At 38.9% G+C, this 25,246-nt stretch overlaps 1 protein-coding gene across 1 annotated transcript in view; it reads left to right on the forward strand.

Moving 5' to 3' along the window:
- The window catches only part of sdk1a (sidekick cell adhesion molecule 1a), a 604,439-nt gene that overhangs the window by 365,784 nt on the left and 213,409 nt on the right, over positions 1-25,246 (forward strand). The window contains exons 7-9 of the mRNA XM_052021137.1: positions 4,909-5,020; positions 21,961-22,151; positions 22,937-23,020. Coding sequence (XP_051877097.1) covers positions 4,909-5,020; positions 21,961-22,151; positions 22,937-23,020 — 387 coding nt within the window. The remainder of the gene's footprint in view (positions 1-4,908; positions 5,021-21,960; positions 22,152-22,936; positions 23,021-25,246) is intronic.

Genomic DNA, 25,246 nt, shown 5'->3' on the forward strand with positions numbered 1-25,246 from the left:
TTTCTAGGGTGAAAATGTCAAATACTGGAGGGAACAGCTTTAAGGTGAGAGGGGGAAAGTTCAAAGAAGATTCCTGAGGCAAGTTTTTTTTTACACAGCGAGTGGTAGGTGCCTTGAACTATCTGCCAGGGGAGCTGGTACAAGCAGGTATGATAGCAACATTTAAGAGGCATTTAGAGACACACACAAAAAGGCAGGTAATGGAGGGATATAGACCATGCGCAGGCAGCTATGCAGTTTAAATCGGCATCATGGCCAGCACAAACATTGTGGGCCAAAAGGCCTGTTCCTGTGCTGTACTGTTCTATGTTCTATGCCGATGACCAGGTATAGCAGTGTAAGCAGGGACTTTGGCCTGATCAAGCACACTATAGCAGCTATACTGACAAGGTACACAGCTATGCCACTAATGGACTGAAACAAAATACAAACCAGTCTGCCTCTTCTGACTATTCAATCATGATATAAATAAATATCAGCAGGAGTTGTGCCCATCTCACTCCGTTTATCTCAGAATAACCCTGGACCACACACTCCCTTGCATTGGAATTGATTTATTATTGTCACGTGTACTGAGATACAGTGAAAAATATCTGTTGCAATTGCATTGTATTTGTCTGAAATACAACTCCTTAGAGGCAATTCTAGCCAAAAGTAAAATACACCTGAGGCATTGTTCTGCCTCTACTTGCTGTACCATGACTATAATTTATAATATGGTGTTTAAACTTCTGCTCATTCTGCAATTTCTGATGTTTGACTTTATAATAATTTAATGTGCGCAGGAAAGAAAGCTTAAAGAAATATGTTTGGTTCAATTTGCTTTACCTTTTTATACAAATAGTAATTTCCCAGTAACCATGGCATTTTTCTGAGTCATGTCTAGAACAGGGTGATTATTAACAGCAGCATTTGGAGGCAATGTCAGTCTGAATGAATGCAAGTTCTTAACTCAGACTGTGTTCTGTTTACCCACTCCTCTGTGCTCATTCACCTACTTTGCCTTCCTTCTAAGCAATATCACTCCATTAAAATTCTAATCCTTGTTTACAGTCCCTCAATTACTTCAAACATCCCCAGCTCTCCAACCACTTCCAGCTTCATAATTCCACAGTATTTGGGGTCTTGCACTTCTGTCTCTTGATCATTTCTGAATTGCTCCACCATTGTCAGTGCTCAGTACTGCAGAATTTCTTTACAAAACATTTCCATCTTTCTACTTCTCTTTCCTCAAACCTTCCTATGTGTCTCAATTGAAATCATGTTTGATAAAGTTTTGGTGAAATGCCTTGGAAATTTTGCTAAGTTACAGTTGTTATATAAAAACAAATTATTGTGTGGAGAGCTGCAATAGCTGTGAATAAATATGCTACGGGATTCTTGGATCTAGGCAGCTCATTTTGACATTCTTTGTCCTGTAGCATACATAAGAATTCATTTAATTATTTTTTTAAAAAAAGCAGGCTTATCAAGTGTCCTGTTTTTCATACATGGATATGTTTCAGGGCTTCAAGAAAGTTTTTGAGCTTTGAAGTCTGACTGACTCCACATTACATCAACTAATTTCTTAGATCTTCTACTTAAAAGCCAGCAGAATCACTCAGATCAGCAACATCCTGAGATCTGAATGTTCTCATTCCTCAGCAGTGAAGTCCCAACCCCAGGACACTTGCACTGTACCGGTGAACTCCTGTTCAAGTCTAACAGGACAGTGCAGGCTTCTGTAAATTTCCCTGCCTCAGGTTAGGAAATGTGCTGATTGAATCTGCACCAGTTCGACATGTCACTTTGACAGCCTTCCCATTGAAGTCAATTGGAGGAAATGACTATTCACATCATGTCATTTTTATTTCATTTAAGTCAGTAAGGTTAAATGTAGTTACTTCCTTTAATGGTTAAGAGTGCTTATTTAACATTAAAAATTATCTAAAATTTTTGAGTTTTAAACTTATTAATTATTTCTAGTGTTTTTAGTAGGGCTGCTGTCTCAGAGTTCCAGGTTCAATCTGGACCTTCACTGCAGTCTGTGTACAGTTTCAATATTCTTCCTGTGACCACAAAGTTTTCCAGGTTTCTCCCGCATCCCGGAATGGTGGCCCGGATTTTCTGCTGAATCTTGGATCACTGACTGCCCACCCTGGGGTCATAATATTCCTTCTGCATGGCCCCAGTCACAGTCTTCTTTATGGATGCTGGCTCCCACCTGATAGGTGTGGGTTGGTAGGTTAATTGGCCACTGTAAATTGCCCTTAGTCTGTAGGTAACTGGTAGAGTCTGGCAGGAGTTGATTGGGATGTGGGGAGAATAAAATGGTTTGGCACAGGATTAATGTAGATGGGTGCTTGATTGACGGTGTAGACACAGTGGGGTGAAGAACCTGTTTCTGTGCCGAAGACTCTATAGCATTTTCCTGTGTCATGGGGTGTTTGTCACAGATATTCAGTTTCAGTAACAGTTTTGATTGACAGTGAGCCTGGGGGAAGGGCCTCAAAAGCTTTCAAAGTCTTCCTTGGAGTACAGCAAGCTGTCCTTTGATCAGAGAACCCTGGCACTGCCTGAAGTTTCACCTATCAGGTGGAAGGCAGCACCCTGAAGAAAACTGTGACTGGGGCCATGCTGGAAGGAACATTATTATCCCAGGATGGGCAATTGGTGATACAGGATTCAGCAGAAGATCTGGCCCACTGTCTCATTCAGAGTTATTGATATTCACATTGTATATTTTGGCCAAATGTACTTTAGCTAAACTCTCACATCCTTCAATTTTGAACACAAAAACTTGTAATATGATCAAAAAAATTCAGATTGTTGCTCCATGAAAAATTATTATTTTGATATATAGGACACTCATTCTGCAGTGGATACCTCATGGACCAGGACCTAGAAAATCAATTGAAATTACTTTTCGCCATCGCACCATCTATAAAATCCTCTTCAGCTGTTTGTAGTTGGTGCAAATCACAATTTTGTGTTATAACTGATAAAAAATGATATTCTAGGATATCTTTTCCAGCTGTTGCAATTCCTGTAAAGACATGAAACCCATTTATGATTTATGTATTATTTTTTGAATTACAGGTAACATTAATCCATCTATTTTACCAGTACAAGTGCGTGGGACATTTAAGGATAAATATGTTACAATCCACAGGCAGGGAGTGCAGGATGGAGAACTGGAGTACTATTTCTCACCATCAATCATGGCTTCCTGATGAGATTGATGAATTACCCTTTAGGTTTAAGGATGGCATTGCCTTTGTTTAATCCTACAGCATCAATATCTGGTAGGGTAGGGACTGATCACAGTTAACTACAATCTTATGTGGACTACTCTGGTAAATGATATGCAATAAGTGCAAAATGGAGGCCTGGTTGGATGCATTGATTCACTCACTTTTTGACTCCCTATAGCCTTTGAAACTTTTCCTAGTTACACATCAGGAGATGATGGGATACTCTCCACTTTCCTGGATAAAGGCAGCTCCATTAACGTTGGAAAAGCTCAGCATCATTCAGGAGAAACCCACCTTACTCGATTTCCATCCCTTCCCCTATTAAACATTCAGTCTCGCCATCACCAGTGCAGCAGGTACAAGGTGTATCATCTGCAAGATTCATGGCACTAACTCGTCAAGCAACCATCCAAACCAGTAACTTCAGCTATCTCAAAGAGCAAGGGAAGCCAAAGCAAAGAACCACCATCAAAATGATCTCCTAGTTACATATACCTCACTGACTTGCAAATAAATTTTCATTTTAGTTGGGTTAAATCCTGGAACACTCTAGGTGACAGTACACATCAACACCATCCTGAATGTAGTTAGGATGGCTACTTAACGCTGGCCTGCCAGCACAACCTACATTGTGCTAATGAATAAAGAAAAAAAAGAATGCATCAACAGCTGTGTGTAATGATTGTTCGGTGGCTTCAAGCTCTATCCCAAATATGATTGTACCTACCAAACAGAAAAGTTGGACAATTATTTAGTTTTGATAATACCACAGATAATAGAAAGGACATGTTTTTTTATTACATTGCCCCCATTTAGAGGACATTAGATCATGCAATATTCAACTTGCAGAATTTCTGTTTCATTATTTCTCTTAACCTATTACATGAATCACATTTATTTACCTTATGTGAGTTTGAGATTTACTTTGTTTCTGAACGCAAAGTATCATAAATTTCAATTATGGATTTGTAAATTTCTGGTTGAAAAGTATAACACAAGTTAATTTTGCACGAAATTATTGTTTTAAGTTTTGCTTAATAGAGATTTTTCTCACAATATAGTGACAGTCATCATTTCTGGTATCTTTGGAATGATCACAGTCTCAAATTTGTACCATAGGGTGAAGGAAATCATTTTAAAATGATCTAGCAACTTAGAAGATGTTTATTTTTGAATTTAAAAAAATGCTTTATTCATAAAAATATATACAAGAAATACAAAAGCAGTGCATGACTTTCTTTACATTAATTGTGTTGTCTGGTCTATACATTCATAATGTTATGAGATGTAGACATTTGTAGTGTTAGGAAATTCTTTGTACAAGACAGCATTGCCACTCATGAGGTCTCTTTGAACGATACACACTTCAAGGGTTTGAGAGGCTTTTACACAGATTCAAGTCTCTGTGTCTAGTGGTGACAGGACCTTAGACTGCAGTTCTTCCCCTAAAGCCTTTGTTTTGACTGCACAAAGCTTCAGTGTGTCCCTTAGCATGTACTCCTATAGCCTGGAACGTACCAGGCAGCGACATTGAGATGTACATTGCAAGGTAACTGAACCAGGGATGTTTGACATCCAGTTGTCCAATTGATAGGTATGGGGTTAGTTCTATAACATTTGTAAAAAGAATTGATGGCTTCATTTTTTGTTGAGATTTACATTTTTCTTCTTACAGATACTGCAGATCGAGCTGACCCTGTGGCACCAAAGATTATTGTCACTCCAAAAAACACCAGTATAGTGGCTGGAACAAGTGAGGTCACTCTTGAATGTGTTGCAAATGCAAGGTTAGTGGAAAAAAGGAAGGTTAATGTTGGTGAGTGCTTAATTATTTTACGTTATGATTCATGACAAGGTCCCTTTCCATTTTGTAGTATTCTTTCTTCATACTTTCTGTATATCTTCACATATAAGACAAGATAACAATTATATTAATTTATTTTTGTATATGAATGAAAGAGAATGAAAAACTACCAGTTATAAATTATGTTCTCTTAATATCAGAAAGCATTTTAAGCTTGGGGAAGAGAACTAGCCAATCAACTTACATCTGATGTTGATTCAGTCGTTTTTACAACATTTGTAATTAGAAATCAACTTGTCACAGCACGATCCATTGATTGTTAGGGTCAAGGCTAATCACCTGAAATTGTGAGATGGAGATTTTTTGACATAAAAAGAGAACCATGTAGTGAGAGAGACCCATGGAAGAAGTGAGAAAAAAGGTAATTTCTCTCCTCATTCTAATATGTCATAAAAAGCAGCTTGAATTCTGAAAATCAAACAAAAACCACTTAAGGGATAATGGAACGCTGGGAAATTCGGAAACTTAATGGAAAGGGGATGAACTGAAGAAGCACAAACAATGGTTGGGTGATGTTGGTAGGGATGGGAAGGGACCAGTGGTTAATACATTTTCCTTGCAGTTCCTTTCCAACTGCAGCTTGCATCCATTCTCCTCCATTATTATGATTTACCATCCACCACCTCACATCACAAAATAGGTAGAATAAAAACAGGAGAATAGAGAAAAATAAATAATGAAGACTTAAGGGGAATAAAGCAGAAGGCAGAGAGGCAATATCAAAGCAGTGGGAAAATTTATAGGACTCTGATTTACCATGGTGAATCGTCAGGGGTGATTAAATAGTAACAATTTTTTAAAAATATTTTTGTCTGCATATATTTCCTGTCAATTGTTTACATTATAAATTGTTACATTCATCTTTAAAAAGGAACACTTTGATGAAAGCCTACAGTACTGTGAAGGTACGCTCTTGCTAATGAAATACTGTAATGCAGGAGGTGTACCGTGGAATACTATAGCGTGACTATATAAATACTGACATAGAAATTTATCATGTAAATGTATAAAGATAAAGCTATAAAATAAATGTATGGTCAAAACTTAGAATAAATTACAATGTGATTCCATGGTCCAGATTCTCCTCTTCCTCCATCCTCCCTTCACTGCCTCATCCCTACCCTAAACTACCACCATTGCTTGGACAGAACGAGGAAATACAAGAAAGGTGGGGTCTCAGATCTACCCTTGTTTCTCCAACCAGCTGTTTGTTTTTCCTTCACTAACAGGGGAATGGCAAGAAAGGATTCCGAGGTGCTCCCCTTCTCCACTTTATATTGACCATCTCACCTCTCCACTCTCAGTCCTGATGCAGGGTTTCAACCCGAAACGTCAACAATTCCTTTCCTCCCACAGATGCTGCTTGACCTGCTGAGTTCCTCCAGCAGGTTGTTTGTTGCTTCAGATTCCAGCTTCTGCAATCTCTTGTGTCTCCTGTGACACAACTATTTGTTAGATCTTGCCAACCAGATAAAGACTCATTCACGCTTACTGTCTGTTTCATGTTAGCAAACCAATCTTCTAACCCTTGTTATGTTATCCTTGCACCATGAGCTTTTATTTTCTGCAATAAGATTTGAAGCAGCACCATATCAAATGCCTTCTGGATGTCTAAGTACAGTACATCCACCAGTATCCCTTCAATTACGACACGTTACTTCTTCAAAAAACTCCAATAAATTGGTTGAATATATCTTTCCTTTCACAGAACATTGTTGCCCGATTATCTTAAATTTTTCTAAGTTTTTAATTATAGCTTCTAATGTTTTCCAATAACAGATGTTAAGCTACTGGACCTTTGTTTCCTGATTTTTGTCTTACATCCCTTTTTGAATAAAGGAGTTATATTTGCTATCTTCCAACCTAATGGAATCTTCCTAAAATCTAGGGCAATTAAAAAAAATTAAAATCAACATGTCAACAATCTCACAAGTTGCTTTTAAGACCATAGGATGAAGCCCATCAGGACTTGGGGATTTGTCAGCCTGCAGTTCCAACAATTGCCTCAGTACCATTTCTCTGATTATTGCAAGTTTTGGAGTTTCTTTTCCTTCTGGCCAATTCCTGATTTACAAATTTTTTTTCTGGAATGTGTCTTGTGCTCTGTTGTGAACACTGATACAAAATTACTGTTTCCACTATTTCATTACTATTTCTCCAGGCTCATTTCCTTTCAGGCCAACACTCACTTTGTTGTGAATATTATAGAAATTCACGTTGTTTTTATGTCTTCCTAACTCTATGCTGTAATTTTCTCTTCTGTATTGATCTTTTAGTCATACTTTGCTGTTTCTTATATTCTGTTCAATGTAATGTCCTGCCCTCTGTATTTGCGCAATTATACCCATTTTTCTGCAAGTTTGATATACTATCTTTAACGTTTTTGTTAGTCACATATGGGGGCCCCTCCACTTTCATTTTAATGCATCTGTTCTGTGTATTCTCAAAGTCTGACACTGCATTTCAGCTGATCAATCCCTTAACCATGTTTGTCAGATTGTTTTGGCTGACTCTGTTGTCTTCACATCTTAATTGCCCTTATACTAGACCCATTCCTCTCTCTCTCAAACTGAATGTAAAATTCAATCATATTGTACCTGCTGCTCCCTTGGAGCACCTTCACCATGAGATGATGAAATGAATCCTTTTTCACCGCATAATGCTAAGTCTAATGTAGCCTGCTGTCTGGTTGGCTCCAAAACATGCTGTTCAAAGAAATTTTCCCCAAAACAGTCTTTGAACTCCTCATCTAGGCTTATTTTGTACATCTGATTTTTCCAGACTGTACACAGATTAAAATTGCCATACCTTTCTGACTGGCTCCCATAATTCTTTCCTTTATATTCCATCTTACTGTGAGGTTAATGTTAAAGGGCTTGCACACGACTTCCACAAGTGATTTCCTGTCTTTATTATTTTTCATTGCTTCCACATCCTGGTTCCTGAATTTAAGTCACTCTCGTCTATTGCAATAGGACTACCATTAATTAACAGATCCTCTCCTCCACCCTTTGCCATTATCCTGTCCTTCCTAAATGGCACATACCCTTCAGAGTTCAGGTCCCAACCCATGTCATCCCAAAGCCACGTCTCTGGAATTGCTGTCAGATCATACTTATTTATTTTTATCCTGCTCTCACTTCATCTCTTCATTCATCAGCTAATGGAGAACAGTAGGTCAGAATCTGAAGGAGGCTTTCTTGCCCATGTTTGACCCAACATGGTGAGACTCACGGGGTCTGGGGTCAATGTTGAGGAATCTCAGGTCCATTCATTCCCGCCTGTACACACTATACTGCCATCTCTGGTCAGACTATCTTGCCAGTGAGGCAGGAAGCACACAGGAATGCAGGCTCAGTGGGCCAAAGGAGAAGTCTGGCACATTGTCAGTAGGGTATGATTCTTTGAATTATATGGTCAGTCTGTTGCTTGTTTTGTCTGTGGAGCAATGCCCAGTTTACAAACCAGCCCCCAAATGTTTGTCAAGAGGACTTTCAGGGTTGATGTAAATGAGTAAAAATCAGAGGCCAATATTAATGCATTCCCAATATAAGAGCCAAAATTGCTACTCGGGGTACCTAAGATACTCTTTGTTTTGCTAGATTCCATTTACCATTTGTTAAAGTGCAACCTTATCACATCTTGGAAATTCTCCAATTATTTTCATGCACATATGATTTGTGATGCAATTTATTTTTGGTCTGCTTTGCTCTTGTAAATTTATTATCCTCTATTTGTTTGTAAAACTGTATTTTTGTATGTTAGCTTAGATACTTGACCTTGTTCAAGACTTTATTTATTAGTAATTGCTTGTCTAGACAGTGGACATAGAATTGATTTTAAAAAATGCCAAACCAATAATCCAATCCACAGTGTTGACAGATAATGGACACCTTTTTACAGGAGTTGAAAAACTGCCAATAAACAGAATCCTTCACCTACCTTAAATTATCTAAGTCAACTTCCTATACAAAGAATATAATACAGACGGCTATAAAATTCATGACATATATAATTAAGTTCTAGCAGCAAATACAATTAAACTAGATACAATGGAATTGAATTATGTTCACCATCCATGGTCTCCCATCATAACTTGGAGTCTAATGGAATAATTTCAATTTGGGACAGGCAGCAGATATCTGCATCCAGTTGGGACAAAAGAAGTAGGTTGCTTTATTGATACACAACTATATTTTAATTATTTGTTAGAATAAGCAAGGGCTTAAATATTTTTGCTGGAATGCATTCTAGCTCAGAGTTTTTCCCTAGTTTCAAAATAATTTATGTGCTTTTGGAATCATTACCTCTTCCAACTTTGCAAAGAATAAAAGGGAAACTTCCTTATTTAGTAGGAGAAAACCTTTAGCATTCAAGCACTATAGGCCTTAAGACTAAGTAATTCTTAACTTACTTACCAGATATCATACATGTATCTCCTTTGCTTACTGGCATTATTGACAATCTGCATTATGCATCATTCTCATTTAGCTATTTCCATATAATGAAAGTTTGCCCCAAACCAGCTATCATACTGTTGATGATATTTTGAGTAAAAGTGATTGCCAGATACAACCCTGGTTGGTTGAATTGATAAGTTCTCATTCTGCAGAGGAAGTTATGCATCATGGAAATCATTACTCTGAACATAGGAACTGGAGTTGCCTTTGTTCAATTATTTTGATTTCTTCCATCACTTTTGCCAAACTTGGTACCTTTCATCCCAATTCACACTTTTACCTGGATTCATGTTTAACAAGTTTAGTTCCAAATTATATTCTATAATTTTGGCTTCCTCAATTAAAAGGAAGAAGCATTTACTATCTACACTGCCAGTTCCCTTTTTTACTTCAAGCTTTTCATCTTCATCACAGATTTGAGTGTTTTCTCAAAGATCTATATGTATTACCTAATACAGAGCACTTAAAATTGAATACTGACCTAAATTTAATGGCAATTATGATGTTCAAACCTGCTTCAAAAGGGCATCAATCATACTGGTGCCCAAGAAGAGCAGGGTGAGCTGTCTCGATGACTGTTGCCTGGCAGCACTCATATCCACTGTGGTGAAGTGCTTGGAGAGGTTGGTCATGGTTAGAATTAGCTCCTGTCATCTATAAATTTGCCGATGACACCACTGTTATTGGCAGAATCTCATATAGCGATGAGGAGGCATACAGGAGTGAGGTAGATCAGCTGGTTCAGTGGTATCACAACAACAACCTTGCACTCAGCATCAGCAAGACCAAGGAATTGATTGTGGACTTCAGGAAGGGGAAATCAGGAGAACACACACCTGTCTTCATTGAGGGGTCAGCGGTGGAAAGGGTGAGCAGCATCAAGTTCCTGGGCCTCAACATCTCCGAGGATCTGTCTTGGGCCCAACACATTGATGTAATCATGAAGAAGGAATGCCAGTGGCTCTAATTCATTTGTTTGAAAGTTTGAGAAGATTTGGTATGAAGACTCTTGCAAATTTCTACGGATGTATGGTGGAGAGCATTCTGACTGGTTGCATCACCGCCTGGTTGGACGCTCCAATGTGCAGGATTGAAAGAGGCTGCAGAGGGTTGTAGACTCAGCCAGCTCCTTCAAGGGGACAACCCTCCCCGCCATAGAGAACATCTTCAAGAAGGTGGCATCCATCACTGAGGACCCTCACCATCCGGGACATGCCCTCCTCACGTTACTACCATCGGGGAGGAGGTACAAGAGCCTGAAGACCCACATTCAACGTTTCAGGAACAGCTTCTTCCCCTCCGCCATCAGATGTCTGAACGGGCCATGAACACTACCTTGTTATTCCTCTTTTGCATAATTTATTTTTTTTTAACTTTTAGTCTTTTTATAGTAATTTTTATGTCTTTGTGTCTTGCACTTTACTGCTGCTGCAAAACAAAAAATTTTGCGACATATGTCAATGATAATAAAGCTGATTCCGATTCTGATGCTGCCCCTACACCATAAACTTGGCAGAAAGTTTAGGATTTCTAAAACTGCATAGTTTAACATAAAATCCTGAAATTGCTGATAATGAATATTTTTTCTCCAAATATAATCCAAGGAAATCAGTGAATTGATGGCAATTTCATGTATTTAGATATTATTCTCACTTGGATACCTTGGAAATGTTGCACTTTATTGCTTGAGGTTTCAAATCTGTTTTAAATAGGTCATCATTACTATTTAGCCATCTTTCTAGACAAGGGACAGCCAAACGATGGCCCTCAAGCTAAATTTGCCTGTGACAACTCTTGGCTTGGCATGCTAAAGGGGACTACTTCTAAAGGGAAGGCTCTGTTGTTCTGCCATTGTTAAAGAATGGAGATCATAGAGGAAGTGAGTGGGAAAAGAATCATGTGAGAATGGAGACTTGCGAGAGAGAGGATCAGAAGTGGGATAGGGATCAATGAGAGAGAACTGTCGTGGTGAACTGCAGTGTTATGAGTGTGTGTGGAATGGAGTATGAGAGAATTATTGGGTCAACGCATGGGGTTTGAGAAGAATACCAGAGAGTAGTGTTCAAAAAGAAAGAATCATTAGGGAGCAGTTTCAGGGAAAGGGAATCTTTGTTGGGAAGAGTTGGGAAATAGTGGAGAAAAAATGGGAATGTTGCTAGGCGATCGAGGGAATCGGTGACAGAAATAGGTTGGGAGAGCTAGCTCATCATATTGGGGGAGCTGAAGTGAGGATTACAAGTTTAGAATGGGTTCAGAGAGAGGATTGTTGAAAGAGTTCAGAGTGAGGACATGGGTGGGGGGTGGCTGGAGAGAGGAATTCAGGAGTAGGTTAGTCGATGATCATTTGGAAGGCTAAGGATAATTAACGCTGATATGAATAGAAATAGCAAATTCTTCCCTAGCTTTCCACAATGTCCAAGGATACACTTGGTCAGGTGCTGGGGATTTATCCACCTTTATGGACTTTAAGATCATTAGCACCTTCTCTTTTGTAAAGTGGACATATTTCAAGACAGCACTATTCTCTCCCCTGAATTACCCAGCTTCCGTGACCCTCTCCACAGTGTATACTTATGAAAAATGTTCATTTAAGACCTTGCCCATCTTCTGTGGCTCCACATATAGTCGACAATGTCAAGTCATCTTTCTGCTTTCCTGATTTCCCTCTTAAGTGTATTCCTACATCCTTGATCCCAACTGCCTTTACCTGACATATGCCTCCTCCTTTTTCCTGACCAGAGCCTCAGTATCCTTCATCATCTGGGGTTCCCCAATCCTGCCAGCCTTGCCCTTCACTCTTACAGGAAAAGGTTGAACTCTCCCTATCTCACTTTTAAAAGCCTCCCACTTGCCTGACAACCCTTTACTTGCAAACAGACTTTCCCAATCAACCTTTGCAAGTTCCAGTCTAATACCATCAAAATTAACCTTGCTCCAATTTAGGAATTTAACTTGTGGACCAGTTCTATCTCTTTCCATAACTATTTTAAAGCTAATAGAATTATTGTCACTGGTCCCAAAGTTCTCCCCCACTGACACTTAAGTCACTTGACCTACCTCATTTCCTGCTGACTATTGGTGGGGCCAAGAGGACAATCCCATCAAAGTGATCACACTTCTTATTTCTAAGTTCCACCCATATAGCCTCACTGGATGATACCCCAGGAATGTCCTATCTAAGTACTGCTGTGATGTTCTCCCCAATCAAAAACACAACTACCCCTCCTATCTTACCTCTACCTCTATCACGTCTGTAACATCTATACCCCAGAACATTGAACTGCCAGTCCTTTCCATCCCTCAACCATATTTCTCAAGAAGCTATAATATCCCAGTCCCAATGCCTTACCTGTCTAGCTACTTGCATTAAAATAAATACACTTCTCTCCATCAGACTTTCCCTGCTCCCTTTCCTGCCCCGCCTACTGAACTTGCTTGCTTTATCTGCTACATTTGCTTCAACTTTCTCATCTGCCACACTACTGTTTTAGGTCCTACCCCCCCCCGCCAGACTAGTTTAAACCCTCCGGAGTAGTTCTAGCAAATCTCCCTGCCAGGATATTGGTCACACTCCAGTTCAGATGCAACCATTGAGTTCCTCTTATATACGTCACCTCTGCCCCAGAAGAGATCCCAGTGGTCCAAAAACCTGAATCCCTTCCTCCTGCACCAGCTCCTCAGCCATGCATTCATCTGCCCCATCTTCCTATTCCTACCCTCACTAGCACATGGCACTAGGAGTAATCCAGAGACTACAACCATTGAGGTCCTGCTTCTCAATTTTCTCTCTAACTCCCTATATTCACTCCTCAGGACCTCATCCCCTTTCCTACCTATGTGGTTGGTACCATGACCTCTGGCTGCTCACCCTCCCCCTTGAGAATGTTCTGCAACCACTCAGAGATGTCCTTGACTCTAGCATCTGGGAGGCAGTATACCATCCTGGAGTCTTGTTCATGGCCACAGAATCTCCTGTCTGTCCCCCTAACTATAGAGTCTCCTTGCTATATCCCCTTGTCTTCACCCTCGCTTGCCTTGCATCAGAGCCAGTCATTGAGCCACAGTGGCTGCTTCTGCTGCTCTCCTCTGAAATTTAGTAGTACTTCATTGATAAACTCAAAAACATGGATAACACATTTATTTACTTGAGATTAAACACATAACTGGCTGAGCAGTGTACATCTCCATTTACTGCAGTGAACTGAAAGCCCTCAAGTGATCTTTTACTACTCACATGAAATTCTTCTTGATGTTGTATAACACTGATTCACCAATTGAGTGCTCCCAATAAGAAGTGGCACCAGCTGGGAATACGGGATGCAACAATGAAGCCACTGCCTCTGTTTTAAATTAATAAACAAAAAAACTGAAGGCTGCATCCCATGGATTCTGAACTGCCAGTCACTAGGTGCTGCTTATTGTCAGGAGAGACTGTGGAGATCAATTCCATTATTTATTCAGCCTAACCTGTTTCTGAGTTTCCCCATAATTACTGCAAAATTTTTAAATTACAATTTTAAAATTCAGCATCCTTCTACAGCCCGTTCACTGGTTCATGCAGGGACACACTCCGTACAAATCTGCATTTCAGCAATTTAAATAATGAATTATTTTGCATTTCTGCTTTGAAGTAATTTAGAACCATTCTAATGACTTTTGTCCCAGAGGCCTATTTTAAAAGTCAGAAAGCTAAAAGGAAAAGGTTGGCCTGTCTCACTTACAATACCTCCCACAGACTAATAGATTTGTATTAGTGATTGCTGCTGACTCTCTTGACAATATTGAAACAAAGGTATGTTGTAAGAACACATTAACAAAAATGTCAGGCAGATGCTTGACTTCTTAACTGCAACCTCTCATCAAAGAATTATCTGGGATTAACCACCCAATTTGATATGATTGATCACCTCAATCTCCTCCAGAGCCATTTCACCATTGCCCATTTGGGTGGGAACATGCTTGTCCGATTTCCTTATTTATTATGACATAGAAGGAGGCCATTTGGCCCATTGTGTCCATGTTGGCTCCCAACATTCCAATCAGTCCCATTTCCCAGGTAGCCTTGCAACTTATCTTCTTTCATATGTTTCCTCTTTGATTCTCTTGCCACCTGCCTTCACTGAGGGGTAATTTAGAACAGCTAATTAATCAGCTTGTCTTTGGGATATGGGAGGAAATCAGAGCATCTAATGGAAACCCATGTAGTCACAGAGTGAATGTGCAAACTCCACACAGATAGCATCTGAATGAAACCTGGTCCTTCAATCTGTAAGCAGCACAAATTGCTGTGTCACGGTGCTTGTTCCTCTACATCTGGTCGTAGTCAGGTAATTGCCTGAATTGGCTTCTCTTTCTGAACTTCACCTCTGGCATCCCAAAGATCCATCCTTGGTCCCTTTGTTTTATTCTCTTCTGTACTCCCCCTTCAGCAATACCTTCCAAAACCATGGCATCAGCTTCTACCTGTATGCTGATAACTACCCCACTGCTGTTTCTCTTACTTTCATCATTACCTATATATAGTCAAACTGCTTACCCAACATTCAGTACTGGCGAACATGAAGTTCCTTCCCTGTAGAAATTCATTCCTTAGTGATTAATTCTATTCCTCCCCTGACTCTGGATCAGGCTGACAGAAATCTCACTTATCGATGAGATGAACTTTGCACAGTATTACTATGTTTAGAACACAATGTGTCCTAACATAATCCTTGGTTACGTTGACTCCTGGCTAACCAGCATCATGATCCTAATGTCCTCTTGTTTTCAAATCTTCCTGTGATTTCACCTCTCCCTTTGCTTGTAATCTCCTCTAGCCTTACAACCCTCTGAGAGATCTGAGGTCTTCCAGTTCTGCCTGCTTTTTTTTCCATAGGTTATTGCTGCATTGTCAGGGCTCATTCCTTAAGCTGCCAAGATTCTATGCTTTGGTGCTCCCTCCCTAAACTGCTTTGCTGCATTTTCTTCTTTTAAGATCTTCCTTAAATTGACTTACGTATTTACCAAGCTTTTGGACATTTTTCCAATATCTCCTAATATGGTTCACTGTCAAACTTTGTTACCAAAGGTGCAAAATAAATGCAAAAACTTTGACATTTTGACTGTTTTACATCTCCCTACATGACCAACCTCTAATTAGGATCCAAAGTGTTTAATGAGACAATGAATTAATCCTTCATTACTGTTTATCGGTGATAAACCAAATAAATAAATAAGAACTTGGAATCATTTATTAACCATGTAATCTCAAGAGTATTTAAATATTGAATAAGCAGATAATTAGTGGATTGCATTAATTAACAAAATAATTTACAAAGTTAATGGTAAATGGTTACAGTGGTGATTACAGAGGTTACGTCATGATAATTGAGCAGTAATTGCTGACATTCTAGTTCACAATTGTGATAAGTGAGATTGCTTCAAATTAATGAAATTAGTTTAGAATTTGAATCTGTGGATAACTAAAAGTTAGAAGCTTTGGAAAGTCAATTTATTAATTTAAAGGCTATATGCTTGTAATTAACAATATTTCCAGGATAGTCAAGCTCATTATGGGTTGGTATAGGTAAATTGATTGGCTTGTCTTTCTCTGAGAAAATAGGATTAGTTTACTCAGATGTCAGAATCACTTCCTTCTGTAGTAGTGTTTCATGTTACTCTTGGATCTTCCGTTACTCGGTAAATTTCCTTCTGTATTGGCTTAATTCTTCCCTTTTTTGATCTCATGAAAACTTGTACATTTAAGTAGCATGCTCATATCTAACTTGTATAGTAGTTCTATACATGTCCTTCTCTGAAAGTTGCAGTTTTGATATAACAGAGACTAACATCTGGTCAAAATCTCCAAATCCTCATTTTAAAAGAGCACAATAACTATAACAAAAATCTAGGATTAAGCTAAGGATTGAAAACTTGAATGTTAAAGATATCATTTTATTGTTTGAAAATTCAATGTCAATTTTTTTCTTCCTTATTGAAATGCACTAACAAACAATTCTATGTCATTTTGCATCACTGTGGAACTTCTACTGAGCATTTCCAGTTGTAATTCAGCCTTCTGAGCCTGACTCATTTTTCTACATTGGGATGCACATAATGACATTATTCTCTCTGTGATGCTCCTTGGGAGCATTGGAAGTGAACTTGACCTTCATTGCTCTGGGAGCATCAGTGATTAGCCAATCCCTGGACCACATAATCTTCCTAGTGCAGTGCCGGACTACACACATCCCGCAAGTCAATGCCCATAATTTGGTCCTCATTTAATTCCTCATCTTCCAATTCATTTATTTGATATAAAGTTGTTCTTCAAAGAATTTTGACTGCCTTTCCCAATTGATCCAAACAATCTAAATCATGACTATTAACAAAGGAAGTTCAAGTGATTCAAAACAGCTGTTGCCTCATTAATTAGTCCCCATTGCCTTCTGACTGACTTCTTTAGTCTCACTTTAAATAGTAGGTTCAGTACCATTATCCTCATCAATATCATATACATCATAGCTCTCTAGTCGGTTACCCAGAGACCTGAAATTGAGTTGGGTTTTCTATATTTTCTTGGGGTCTCATATCTGATGATGTCTCATGTGATCACCCACTTGGAAAGCAGAGGGTGGAAGGACTTGGCTAGTGGTGTCCCACAAGGATCAGTGTTGAGACCACTGCTGTTCACAATTTATACTTGCAGATGATACCAGATTAGCTGGGGAGGGAACGGTATGCATGTAATCAACTACAGGGAAGACTGCAACAACTAAGGGGAATTTTGCATTCGGTGTAACTGCATTAATCTTTTGTGTTTGAAGTGATCTCCTCGAGCATCTCACTGTTCTGAAAATTGCTTTCAAGGAACCTAGGTACAGCTTTCAGGTAGTCATTGACCTGTTCTGCTTTGTTCTTTGGTATTTCTCTTCATTTGCCCACACCTCACATTGATTCTGATTATTACAGAGACACAAGAGATTCTGCAGATGCTGGAATATAGAGCAACCCACAAAGTGCTGGAGGAACTCAGAAGGTCAGGCAGCATCTAGAGAGGGAAATTCCTATATATTTCCCTCCCCAGATGCTGCATGACCTGCTGAGTTCCTCCAGCAATTTGTGTGTGTTGCTTCTGATTATTACACACTGGTTTGGTTCTATGTTAAACCTTACTTTTTTCATAACTTTCCTGAAGCCTTTTCTCACACCCTTCTCTCCTCTTCTGATTCCTTGAGAAGTTGGTGTATTATTTGTTTCTTATCCTCCAGTGGCTTAAGCAACTTGATCTTTGTACAGTTAATGTTTTTAACCTTTCTTTGATGCATTAACAACCTAATGACATTCACTATCACTAGTCAACATGCAAATCTTTATGTCCACTGTTTGGCCTACTACAGTGGTTCACCCCATGCATGATGAGCCGGAGCCTCCCAGAGAGGCACATTTCCTGTCACTTCCTGGTGATTAACTCTTCTGTCATCTTTGGCATTACCTGTTTGAGTGCCACCCAGTCTTGGTGACATGCAGAAATTATTCCTCTGCATTTTCTGACAGTTCAGAGTCTGGACCCATAGAACAGACTACTCAAGGCCAAGATTTCTGGAATAAGTTTTCTTCAATTATAAATCAGCAAGAAATGATAAGTAAAATGCTGCGAGTGCAGTAATTCCCGATTACAAAGAAGAATGCACAACGCAATTATACTGGCTGCAATCCCTGATTACTGACACGTCTAATCTCATTCTAGTTCTCCTTGTTAGATAGTCCCTTGGGATTCAGATTGACTTGCATCCTGGTCCCGTAGGTTCTGAGGTGGCTAATGAGGCTAATGTGGGAACCATTTAATATTCCACAGATGGGGCAGGAGGGGACTAACAGGGTGGGCATTTGGGTAGATGGTGAGATGGCGTGCACCTTCTTCCATTTACGCATGTATTATGTATTATTACTTCCTTATCTTCTAATGCTTTGTACAACCTAATTTTTATATGGTTAACACTTATAATTCTGATGCATTAACAACCAAGTGGTCTTTGGTATGGCCAGACAACATCTGAAAACTGTGCAACCGATGTATGGATTTGAGGTTTGCAACACCATCCTAAATGCTACATCTCCACTTTGAATAGTCATGGGCCAGGGATTCTGAAGAGTCATTTGGACTTCTGCAATTTTTCAAGGTGGCCTTGAGTCTCTTCATCTGTCTTCCTGGTAATCGTTTCCTTTGACAGAGCTCAGAATAGAATACCTATTTTGGAAGTCTGGTGTTGGGTATGTGAAGAATGTGACCTACCCAGCATAGTCAATTGGAGCTTCAATGATGGGGATGTTGGACTGGGAGAGGACACTTGCGTCACTTCAGTTATTCCTCCAGGAATTTCCGCTGCTTTGAGGTGCCTACAGTAGGCAGTCCATCTCAAAAACGTTTAAGAAGGCAGGAATCCCTGCTACCCAATAGACTATGTGTTTTGTTCTGAGTCTAAGAACTTCATTTTCAAATGTCCAAAGGCTATGCTGGCACCTTGATGATAGTAATGAATTCCCTCATTGATATCTGCCCTCGCTGAGCGGTGCCTCCTGGGATATGAGAAGTGGTCCACATTTTTGAGGTTCTCCCTGTAACCTTTATCATCAGAACGCAGTGTGGTGCACCAGGGGCAGGTTGTGGAGAACCTTTGTTCTTGGGGATGCTGAGTGTAAGCCCCATCCTCTTGAATGCTTCTTTGCACAAGTCGACAATGGCTTGGAGTTCAACCTCCCAGTGTGCACAAGTGTCGTCTACATACTGTAGTTAGGCTACTGCAACTCAAGTGACTTCGCTTCTGAAGTATAGTGACCATGAGATGAACAATTTCCCATAAGTTCCCATGACGATTAGCTCAACTCTGGGAGGTTTCTTGGAGGTGAGGTACAGCACTGCAACAAGAAAGATTGAACAATGTGTCTGGGCCATGATACAGCCTTATTTGACACTGGTCTTCACTAAGGCTGGCTCTCTTGCAGACCCATTGTGGGATTCTTGTCTGCCATCATATAGTAAACTTAGTTCACATCAGATTTCACAATATCTCAATAGTGGTATCCTAGAGTGGAAGTTTAACTGTGCATTATGTTGTAACACTTTCCATCTTCTCCCTTGTCGTTTATTGTTTTAGAGATATATGTGGTAATCCTAATGTTATTGTTGGTGGCAGTATATAACAGTTATCATTGAACTGTGTAATCTATATTTTGTGTTCTAAATTGCAGCGATAGATCTATTTTGTTTTAACATTCTGATATTGCAAGCTGACTGATGGAGCATAAATAAATCTCAATGATTCTGAATATTGTGAAAATAAGTGATTTCATAAGTAAATTACTACATTTGCCCTTGTAATTACAAATTACATTTTCACTGCATTTACTCGTTCAAGCCTTGAAACCATTGCACAATATGAAACACAATATGTGAATATAATTATTGTATGCACATTTTATCTTCTAAAGGAGTTCTTGAATTCTCAGATATCTGCAGTATTTCCATCAAGGTTGTCTCAGATGTCCTTTCATCATTTCTATGATAGGTCTCTGAGATATCTGGAATGATAATGCTAGTTTGAAGCCAAGTATTAATGGATCATTACACAAGAGATCTCTGTAGACTGAATACTGCATTAAGCTGAAGAATGCAAATGATTAGATGATATATTAAACTCGGGAGCTGCAGCCAGTCCATTGGTACAGTGCATTTGTTGTCTAACTGCTGTTCAAATGAGTGATACCAAACGATTGCTGATACAAATTCCCATAATGTGATTTCTCATATCCAGCAAGCTATCTAGTGCTTGTCAAGAAGAGGTTAGGTTAATTGAAGAGTGATGATAGGCATTCTTTAGCACTTTCTCATGGTTAATTATAAAGCAACTTTACCAAGGTCCTGCAGTAATATTGCCAGTGTTACACCAAAACCTAAAATGTGCGACACATAGATATACTTTCTGAACAGTGCTTTGACAAGTAAGGTGCCTTTATGTAAAGCAGAAATTTCTCAGTGGGAAAGAATGGGACAGAGTCTCTGCCCAGACACCAGCACTTCTGTCAGACATATCTGCATTCTTTTGTGGAAGTCTTGAGATCCGGCATTGGTGGGGACTAAACACAGCATGGAGATCTTCCTTTATGTAACTTGTGTTACCAGCTACACCAGTGAATGCTAGGAGGAGTCTAACTGAGCAGTACAAATTTCTGCAGATTTCCGATCTCTGGGTTAAACCTAATACATATTAGCAGTCCCGTGGAAAATAACGGGAAGAAGGCTACTGGCAGAATAGGAAAGAGATCTTATTTTGTTTAATTCAGTCAGTTTCATTGTCCTTAAGTTTAAGTGGGAGAATGTTGTTCTACTTTTTAACACTGTTGAAGCTGGGGCAAATCCTCACCATCTGTCAAAGCCTTTTTGTGAGTACAGCTGAGAGAGGCTCTGTACTGCACTATGCTGCAGGGGGACACGCCAATAAACTGGGAAGAGCCTCACAGAGGAAGATCGACACCAATATATTAGCTACTAATAAAATGTAGACATGATTCTTTTAATTCATTTTCAATATTAATTTAATATTCCCTAAGGATGAAAATGACCAGCAAATTACTACATTGGTATAATTGCCCAGATTTTGCTGAGATCGTACTTGTGCCCCATTAGTTAGATGTTTTTCCTCAATCTTAAGTTCAAAGAAATTTTGTTCTGCAAGCTTCTGGAAGTGCAAGCTGGTAATTGGCATCTATGACGTTAGTGAACAATAGGACCAGCAATGTATATTCTTAAACTGTTGAGAATTTAGGCATTGAGAAAGAAATGGGAACAGCAGAGAAGTAATATGAATTAGATAGTCAAGAAGTGAAAGAGAAAGAAAGGGGAAAAAATGATTAGAAGAAAAGGGGCAGAAACAAAGATTAAAAAATAATAATTTCAGCTCTTAAACAATTCATTACCTGCAAAAATGTGATTACTCAGTTACGTTTTTCCTCTTCTGGGCTTAAGAGGTTGAGTGACATTGCAGGAGCATAAATCTCATCATTAAGAAGATGCTTGTTAAGTTCCAGTCCTAATTTTCTGCACCAGGTTTAATTAGTAATTAATGTGCAAGTGCAGCAGTTTAGTGAAATTCACAGGGTTTTGGAGAGCTGCAATTCTGTGAGAGTACCAAAAAAATGCATCAAATCATCCAATAACTTGCAGTGATTTGCAATTCAAAGGCTATCTTTTTCTGCCCATGAGATGCAAGACAATATGCACATTAGGTCGTGGTCGAGTACTATTAAACCCTCCATTATTTTTGGCAACTGAACCTGATCTAATTCATTTACAGCTCACTTCCCCAATTAATAAAGTTGATGGGTCGTTGAATGTTAATGTACGAATTAATGTCCTTTCCAACAGGCCTGTGGATAGACTGGGTATTACCTGGAAACGAAATGGTGTGAAACTGAAAAGTGGAATCAGTGTTTTTGGAAGGCGATTGATGATCTTAAATCCAACATCAGCCGACGTTGGAAAGTATGAGTGTGAGGCCACATTGCAGAGCAGCAGTGTTCTTCCTGTTCGTGCACATGCCTACGTGTCAATTATAGGTAACATCACTGTGTTTAATCCTCTGCAGACTGGGTTTCCTCTCCAGATTTTGAAAGGGGGACAATTATTCACAGCATTAAAACTTTTCAAAGACTTTATTGATATGCTTTACAATGTTGACTAATGAGAAATAATACCAAGACTATAAAGAACAGGATTCTTGCAAAGCAAATAGAAGATTTTATTTCTTGGTGCACCTGTACAGTTAAAATCTTTTAAAGATGTTATTCCAACAAAGATAATTGTGAAAAGAATTAATTTCTTAAACTGCTTCTCTTGCATTTTGGGATGAGTTGAAGCAGAAATATTGGATTTTCATCAGTGTTTACATTTTGCTTCCTAAATATTGCACTGAAAGAAAATCATGGCTCTTCTGTGATCTTCCCTTAAGTTACAGATTGTGCCATGTCTTGTTGGAACTGGAGTCATTATCAAGCCTATTGTAAAGGGTTACACGATTAGGGCTGAGACACCTTTTGTCATGTGTTTCCAAGCACCTAACCATCAGTGGTGTCACAGCAGACATAGACCTCTAGCACTCAGTGGCTAAGGTTTCCAATGAGTACCAGTTTGTAACATAGTCTGTTAGGTCAGTGCTGGGGTTGTTGATCTAGTTGAAGGATACCCAGTGCCCTGTGTCCTAGAGAGCTCTTTTTTGACTCATGGATTACAAGAAAGAACCATTTATCTCTGGGTGATTGTAAATATACTAGGAAGTTTTATTTGAAATCTACTTGTACATCATTTTTGTATATTTGTTTAATATCATCTTTTTTTCCTGCAGAACCACCATATTTTACTGAAGAGCCCAACAGGAGGATCCAGGGTGAAGTAGAAAAAACTGTTGATATCCCATGTAGGGCTATGGGTGAGCGTTAACGAAAGCCTAAGATGTTTTGCCCCTTTTTTTAATTGTGGTTTATTTCTGCAAATGGTTGAGAAGGGAAGAGTACTGATGAGAAAGTATTTGGTATTTAAGTATGCCTTCACAAATATATACGTTTTTATATGCCTTTAAAGTTAAGTGCCATTGCCTGTCATTTTAGTCATATTGGAGAGTGGAATTAACAGTTAGAACTGGTCAAAAAGATGACCAGTGAGAGATTTGCCACATGCTTAACTAAAGTTGTGATCTTCCAGCCAAGGGATCTGGCATGAAGCTGGCTCTCTTCTGAATAATAGAAAAGCAAATTTCTGTTGATTTGAGATAAAAATATTCTTTTTTTAACATTATATTGAGCTGTACTTGAGCACCTTAAATCAGAAGCATAATATTGTTATCCATTGATAGTTTGAATTTAATTGTTACAATATCTTTTCCCTGTATGTGTATCTCCACTATTTACTTCAATGTCGCTCTGTAACTGAAATTCAAAATAATTGCAGATGCTGGAAGTCTGCTATAAAAACAGAAAGCCTCAGAAATACTCGGAGTTATGGGGATCAGTTGGGAGAATGAACTTAATATGCAGGATAAGACACGATCTTACTGAATGGTGGAAAAGGCTTGAGCAGCTAGATGGCTTACTCTTGTTATTTCTTAGGTTCTTATGTAAAGTATGTCAGAAAGAAGGCAATCAAATCAATACTGTTGATTGTTGTTGGATCTATATTTTAGGGAAATGATAACTAATCATACTTGGATGCCAAAGACAACTCTTTCACTGGATTTTTATAGAATACTTCTTTAAATTAGATAGTACATGCATAGACGGCAAAAGAAAAAAAGACGTATTTATAAAGCAACTTTCATTATCACTGGTCTTCCTGAAGAAATGATATAGGAAATGTGGCAGCTAAATTTGCTTTGATTACAGGATGTGGGCATTGCTGGCAAGACTGGCATCTGCAGTAGCTTTCAAAGGTGGTGGCGAGCTAGGCCATTTCAGAGGACAATGAGAACCTATGTTGGGCCTGCTTTCACATAAACTAAACTTGGTGATGCCAATAGATTGAATCCCCTTTTTAATAAAAATCCAGTAGTTTTGTGGTGATTGTTAAAATACTAACTTATGTTTTCCAAACGTTATTTGCATTTATACTTCCAAATTACTTGAATTTAAAATCTTTAATTGCTGTTGTAGGAATTGAACCTATGCATCTGGATTCTAGTGCAGTAAATTAACCACCATGCTGTTGCACCCAGTTTCACAAAGCACGTTCACACAAACAGCAATATGATGATAACCAGGTGATCTGTTTTAATGATGTTAACTGAAGATTAATTATGGGCTAAGCATCAGGGATAACTGTCCTGCTTCTCTTCAAAATTGTGCCATAGGATTTTTTTTTGTTCATCTGAGAGGACAAGTATTGCCCTCGTTTTACATCATATCTGAACTACAACACCTCTGACAGGGTAACTTTCCTTCAGTACTGCACAAGGATGCCAGCCTATCTATAGTTTTTGTACACAATCCTTTGGAGTAGAACTTGAATGTTAAACCTTCCAACACAGAAGGAAGAGCAATGCTGAATCAGCCTTGGGTGACACTGTCCAGATGAATATTATTTTTCGGGTATTTAAAGAAATTGGTTTTTCATTGTCTGAATAAAGTGGCTTTATCTCAGTTTGACTTTTATAACAAAAGATTAAGCAATTAACAATATATCCATGGTCCCTGAATGTGGTAAAAACAATAGCCAGTAAAAATTACAACTGCCTATCTGGAAGTGTAGAAATAATTTAATTGAAAAGAATTGCTCAGTAGGACTTCAGATCCCGAAGAGTCCTGCCTAATATTTTTCATGGTGTAAATTTCATCACTTGCCATGGTTCATTAATCCCCACATGAAGTAGGCTTTAATAAGGTCTAATCCTACTCAGAACTCTCACCACAGCAATGCAGCAGTTAGTGCTGCTGCTTCACAGTTCCAGCAACCCAAGTTCAATCTGACCCTAGGTCCTATTACTGCAGAGTGTGCACATTCTTCATGTGACTGCATGGATTTCCCCTGGGTGCTCCAGTTTCCCAAAGATGTGCTCCTTGAACTAGTTTGAGACATGCAAAGAGGTAGGTTAACTGGCTACTTTAAATTACTCAAATGTAGGTAGGTGGCAAAGAAATCAAAGAAGAGTTTATGGGTATGAGAA

The sequence above is a fragment of the Pristis pectinata genome, chromosome 8 (genome assembly GCF_009764475.1).
Source record: "Pristis pectinata isolate sPriPec2 chromosome 8, sPriPec2.1.pri, whole genome shotgun sequence".
Classification (NCBI taxonomy): Eukaryota; Metazoa; Chordata; class Chondrichthyes; order Rhinopristiformes; family Pristidae; genus Pristis; species Pristis pectinata.